Source organism: Dipodomys ordii, unplaced genomic scaffold (assembly GCF_000151885.1).
Source record: "Dipodomys ordii isolate 6190 unplaced genomic scaffold, Dord_2.0 Scaffold45, whole genome shotgun sequence".
In the NCBI taxonomy this organism is placed as follows: domain Eukaryota; kingdom Metazoa; phylum Chordata; class Mammalia; order Rodentia; family Heteromyidae; genus Dipodomys; species Dipodomys ordii.
In genome coordinates this window covers 5,063,559-5,069,558 of record NW_012267261.1, presented here as the reverse complement: position 1 = coordinate 5,069,558, position 6,000 = coordinate 5,063,559, and the positions used below count along the sequence as shown (strand labels likewise).

The 6,000-nt window shown below is 37.6% G+C and overlaps 1 protein-coding gene across 1 annotated transcript in view; it reads left to right on the top strand.

Annotated features, from left to right (window-relative positions):
• The first annotated feature begins 202 nt into the window (after positions 1-202).
• Atp13a5 (ATPase type 13A5) overlaps positions 203-6,000 on the top strand; it is an 81,939-nt gene continuing 76,141 nt past the window's right edge. The window contains exons 1-5 of the mRNA XM_013019303.1: positions 203-298; positions 1,159-1,332; positions 2,418-2,564; positions 3,035-3,105; positions 3,199-3,279. Of these exons, the coding sequence (XP_012874757.1) occupies positions 203-298; positions 1,159-1,332; positions 2,418-2,564; positions 3,035-3,105; positions 3,199-3,279 (569 nt within the window). The remainder of the gene's footprint in view (positions 299-1,158; positions 1,333-2,417; positions 2,565-3,034; positions 3,106-3,198; positions 3,280-6,000) is intronic.

Here is a 6,000-nt window from a genome sequence, read left to right as displayed (position 1 = left end):
GTTCAGCAAAGCCTTAAATAGTAATACAATAAGCATCGTTCATTTTCAGTGTGTTAGTAGCTGTTATAAAAATATCTCAAGAAAGAAAGAAACGCAGACCCGAAGGAAACAAAACTTAAACGAGGAGAAGTTGATTTGGGCTCAGGGGTTTTAGCCCATGGCTAACAGGCTCCATTGCTATTGAGTGTGACAAGGCGGAAATATGGCGGAAGGACCTGGCAAAGCAAAGCTACTCACTGAATGGCAGTCAGGGGAGGGAGAGAATGATGGGAGGAATGCCTTCAGTCAGAATTTACCAGTGACCCACTTCTTCCAATGAAGCCTCTCCTCTTAATAGCCTGTCAGCTAGGAACTCATCAGTGAATTAATCCATAGGTAGGATTCATGTCTTCATGGTCCAGTCCCCTCTCAACAAGGCCACCAAGAACCAGAACCTCATATCCCAACTACAAGGATCAGCATCTCTTGGGACTTCAATTTTTACTTCTTAAAATTCATAAAGTGAACGCGTATTATAGAAGCTAGAAGTGAGAAATTGACTTTGAATAACAAAACTATGTCTCACCTAAAACTGTATTCAAGTCTATTCAGTTTATGACAAATGTTGAGTAATCTACTACCTAGCTGCCTTTTGAAAGCCTTTCATGGACAGTCCCTTAAAACAGTATTTATTTACTCTTCCAAATATTATTATAAAACAAATTTGAATGTGGCAAAAGCTGGAAGAATATGTAGATTATAACTGTCATAATTTTATCATCTTTCTCCAACAAACTCATATCAATGTTTTAAAATATACCTAAATAAAACAAATCTGGGCCATAATATGAGGCACTTTCAAAAAATATTTAAAAAATTATGAAAAATGAAAAGAAAAATAAATAAAAAATCTGAGGTGATGCTTATGAATAAGTAGAAGCAAATAAATATGTCTTTTCTTTCTATTCCTGAGCAATGTTTTAAAATGATAGGGTAGTTCTTGCTTTTGTTCTCATTATCATTGTATATCAGCTGAGAGATTCAGTCAACCTGACCCAATTGTCTGGCTCAGGATTTTTCTCACACAATGCTCCTATGTCTAAAGTTTGTGTCTTTTGAAATAAAATCATATATTCATATGAAACCTAAGAATAAATTGTTCTTCTATTTATTCCCTAGGAGGTGTTTGGTTACCATACCCAGAATCTCCGGAGAGCTCTGTGCCTGGTTACATCCATGCTGACCTGCGGCGTCCTTCAACTGGTGTTCTACTGGAGGCCTGAGTGGAGGGTGTGGAGCAACTGTGTCCCATGTACTTTGCAAGAAGCAGACACTGTCTTGTTGAGGACAACAGTATGTGCCTCCGTGTTATCTATTTCAGATACCATGATCTTCACAGACAAACAAGCATTGCATGTTCTCATTTATAGATGGGAGCGAAAAAGTTAATATCATCAAGCCAACGGGAAGGAAGGATAAAGAAGTATGATTAATGGGCACAAGAGTACAGTTGTACAAGAAATAAATTCAAATGTTCTATAGCACAGTAGGATAATATAGTTGACACACTTAATTGAATACCTCAGAATAGCTAATAGAGAAGATTTTGAATGTTCCCAACACATAGAAACAATAAATGAAGGAAGTGATTTGTAGGCCAATTACCATGGTATGATTATTATATCCTGTATATATGTGCTAAAATATCACACTGTTCCCCCTAAAATATACAGTTAGTGAATGTCATATAGCAATAAATATAGATCTAAGAAAAGAAAGAAATGCCATGATGATGTCTGAAGTCTAAATAGTGACTAGCCAATATTTCAAAAAGACATTGTTTTTCCTCCCTGTCAAGAGTTTTCCCAGACTGGAACAGGAGAAGAAATAGTGGTCTCTGCAATCTGGTGATCTTTTTGAACACAGCAATGAAAGACATTCTCTTCCCTTCAGCTCTGGGGAAATGTCTGGCATGGCAGTCTAACAGCAGTGGGTCATTACCTTAGGAGACTCTTCAGTAGCAACTTGGACACTGTAACATTGGAATGATCATTCACTGTTTCAAAAATATGTGTTTAAGGGGGTAATAGACATTTTAAAACCTAGATGTCATCTAAAAATTGAGAAAAAAGACTTTTTCTAGACTAAAAATTATCCTACAAAGTACCTACTCCCTTTATGTTCTAATCTAGTGGCTTGCAAATCTTGTGCATACTGGGATCCTCTGGAGAGCTCCTTGATGCTTAGATTATTGGCTTCACCACACAGTTTCTAATTAATTAGGACTGGGGTGAGGCTGATAATAAATACTGATACACTTGTTTAGAAACACGATTTTTTCCCAAGCTTTGGGAACTCCTGGTCTTGTGCATTGGGTTAATTGAGGAGCTTATTTAATAATATGTTTGAGAAATTCTGAGTGGGATTGTATTTCTTAGGATGAATTTCAAAGATATATGAGGAAGAAGGTGTTCTGTCTCTACTTAGCCACACTGAAGTTTCCCATAAGCAAGAACTCAAAAGAACCTCTGGTGGCAGACCGCCACTCTGTCATAAACCAAGCTGTAATGAAGCCAGAATTAAAAGTAAGTGGTTCTTTATTTTTGTCAGCTGTGGGGCTTGAACTCAAGGCCCAGGCACTGTTTCTGAGCTTTTTTTTTACTTAAGGCTAGTGCTCTACCACTTTGAGCCACAGCACCACTTCTGGTTTTCCAGTGGTTATTTGGAGATAAGAATGTCATGGACTTTCCTGCCCAGGATGGCTTTGAACCACAATTCTCAGATCTCAGCCTCCTTAGTAGCTAGGATTATAGGCATGAGCTGCCAGTGCCTGTCTGGTAAGTGACTTATTTTAGAACACAATGGTATGTTGTGTTTGTAGAAAAAAAGGATAAAAACGTGTTTATTGATGAAAAGTTCTGACTGTCACACCGTTGGGCTGGGAATGGCAGCTATGTGTCAAAGAAAGTGAGATCCCATGGGAATCTTGAATAACTTCCCTCTCATGAGCTTCACCTCATAAATGACACTTGTCCCACCACATTTGTGATTACAGTTGCGATGTATCCAAGTGCAGAAAATCAGGTACGTTTGGGATTACTTGGAGAAGCGGTTTCAGAAAGTTGGGTAAGTATGACTTTTTCTTTCTAGCACATCAGGGGTGTAGTACTGGTGTATTGAGTTTTATGAACTGAAGTTCCTGTTCCGGACACATCCTAGGTTGTTAGAGGACAGCAACTCTTGTTATGACATCCACCACACATTTGGATTGGGTCTGACCAGTGAGGAGCAAGAAGTCAGGTAAGATCTTTAGTGCTCCTGGGAGATGAACTCTGCAGGTAGGAAAATAAAGTCTTAAAAAGGCCATTTAATTACATTGTTGTCGAAATGCTTTACCAGCTTGATAGCATTGGCTGGCATCAGGCAGATATTCTATATGCTTCTCTGAAGCAAACTTATTAAAAAGACTTCAAAGAGCAAGGCAATCAAGTAAAAATATGATCTTTTCTCTCAGGCATGTAGAGTACTTTTCTTTTATGTAGTTCTTCTCATTCTTTCTTCAAAAGATCTTGACTTGCCAGGCACTGGTGGATCACCCCTATAATCCTAGCTACTCAGGGCGGGGTGAGATCTGAGGATCACTGTTTGAAGCTGGCCTAGGTAGGGAAGTCCTTGAGATTCTTGTTTCCAATTAACCACAAAAAGTTGAAAGTGGAGCTCAAGTGAGTGCTGGCCTTGAGCACAAAAGCTCAGGGACTGAGCCAAGGCCCTAGAGTTCAAGCCCCAGGGGCAGCCCAAATAAAATGAAAGGTCTTGACTCACTCCATAAAGTTAACTTTTTAGTTCTCCAGATCTTCTGGGAGCTAGAAAGACAGAATTCAGATTGCATTTTTCCCTATGAACAAGCAGCCCTAGAAATGAGGATTTGTTGTGTTGTTTATTGCTGTACCTGCAGTACCCAGAATAGTCCCTGATTAAGGATAGGATGTTTGTGGAGGAAATGAATGAATGAATATGTCAGTGTTTGTCAACAACAGGCTTCTGATGTGCCAAGAAGTTTTCAAGGAACCAGTAATTTGAAGAGAAACTAGTAGTCATTGTTTCAGAGACATTCACTGGCTAGTGAGATAAATACAATCATAGTGATACCATCATGAAATGTGTACATACACACTGATTAAGACAAAGTTACAATGTATTATCTCACAGTGCAGGAGTTCCCTGCTTCCATCAAGTATTGTTTGAAATGGCCAATCTTGGTAAGTCTGAAAAGGAATAATGCTAGTCTTCCCCAGAATCTTAATAATTCTCTTCACCTCTCAGCCATTTTCAGCTACATGGCTTGCCTAGTGCTCTTTGTAGTAACCCAGAAACACTAATTCTCAAGTTAAGAAGAAATATGCTACCTAAAATAGTAGTTTGAGCTGCCGTTTTTATAATCTGATAGTAGCAGTGAGGAGTACTTTGAAGCAAAGTTCTGCATTTTAGCAAGAATTCCCCCATGATTCTTAAACAAACCAAGTCTAAAATTTTCTATATTGTTACAAGTATGAAAAATGAGTCAGGTATCTAGACCAGGACAAGACTTCAAATTGTCTTTGAAATGGTATCATTATATAAGATGTAAGATGACTGCTTAACACATTGAAATACAAAAGAGTTTTCAAAGTCATTAGAAACATATTGGTTTAATAACACTAAGTGCAGATATTTAAAGGATTGATTTCGAGCATTTATGAAATCACATTGATGGATATAGATAGATTTTGCGTAGGAAACCATTTCCACAGGAAAGATTTCCCATTAGTGTAGCTAGCTCACATTCGTTCTTATTTATCAAGTGCCAAGCTTTATCAAACATCATACATAATTAAATTTAAATCTGGTCCACACAATAAAGAACTTGACAATCTAATAAGCAAGACAGAGTAGAGTATCCCAAATATGAAAAATAGAGGAGATAATAATCTTATAAACATAGGCATATTTTGTTTTATAGGCATGTCTAAGGAGAAAAATTAGAATGTGGAACATTTTCTCTTTCATTTCTTAAGGTAAAACTGAGGACATTAAAAAAATTAAATGTGATTGACTATGTAGCTTGCCAGTTTCCCAAATGAATTTAGACTGACTTGCATTAATAAACAAGATACTTAAAAAAATTAGGGTTCCCTTAAGGAGGAGGGAAAGGAGGCTTTTAGGATTTTCCATTGTTTTAAAAAAACCCCAAAAAACCCCCCACAAAAAACTAAAATCTATAGGCATTCTAGCATTTGGACACACAATGCACAGATCTACCTAGTTTTCACCTTTCAGTGGTAAAAGCATATCAAGATATCAGGACAGTTGATTTTACCTTGGAAAGAAATTGCCAGAAGCCGTCAAGAAGAGAGCAAGTAAGTTATCTGGTATGCTCTTTGTTCCAATTTTTTACCCAGATGAGCTGAATTGTACATCCTCATACCTGTGTCAGACAAAGAGTTTGTAAACATTTGAGGTAATTCTTTTATTTCTTTTTATTTTTTTAAATTGAGATTAAGTGATTACATAAATTTCACAATATTGTGGGACAGTGATACTTTGTTAAAGTTACAAACACATTTTAACCTTAACAAGGTGCATTGTCATTATCGTGGTCTATAAAACTTATGGACTCTACAAACTTTGACACTACAGCTAGTTTTTTCCAAATCAGGTGATGTGTACATTTCTTTCCTTTTGCTTAGTGTAAGCTGTTCCCTCTTTCTCTCTCATTCCCTCCCTTTATTTCTTGAGGAGGAGCCCTATAGGGGAAGAGGGACAACTCTGATTCTCATTTAGCCAGGTTGTCTTCCTGTTAGGACAGTGTGAAACTATTATTCAGCCCACCTTCCATCTTCGTTTAGGCTTCTGAAAAATGTAAATGCAGGCCTGGTGCAGGTTGGGTGGCTCACACCTGTAATCCTAGCTACTCAAGAGGCTGAAATCTGATGATCACAGTTCAAAGCTAGCCTAGGCAGGAAAGTCTGTGAGACTCTCATC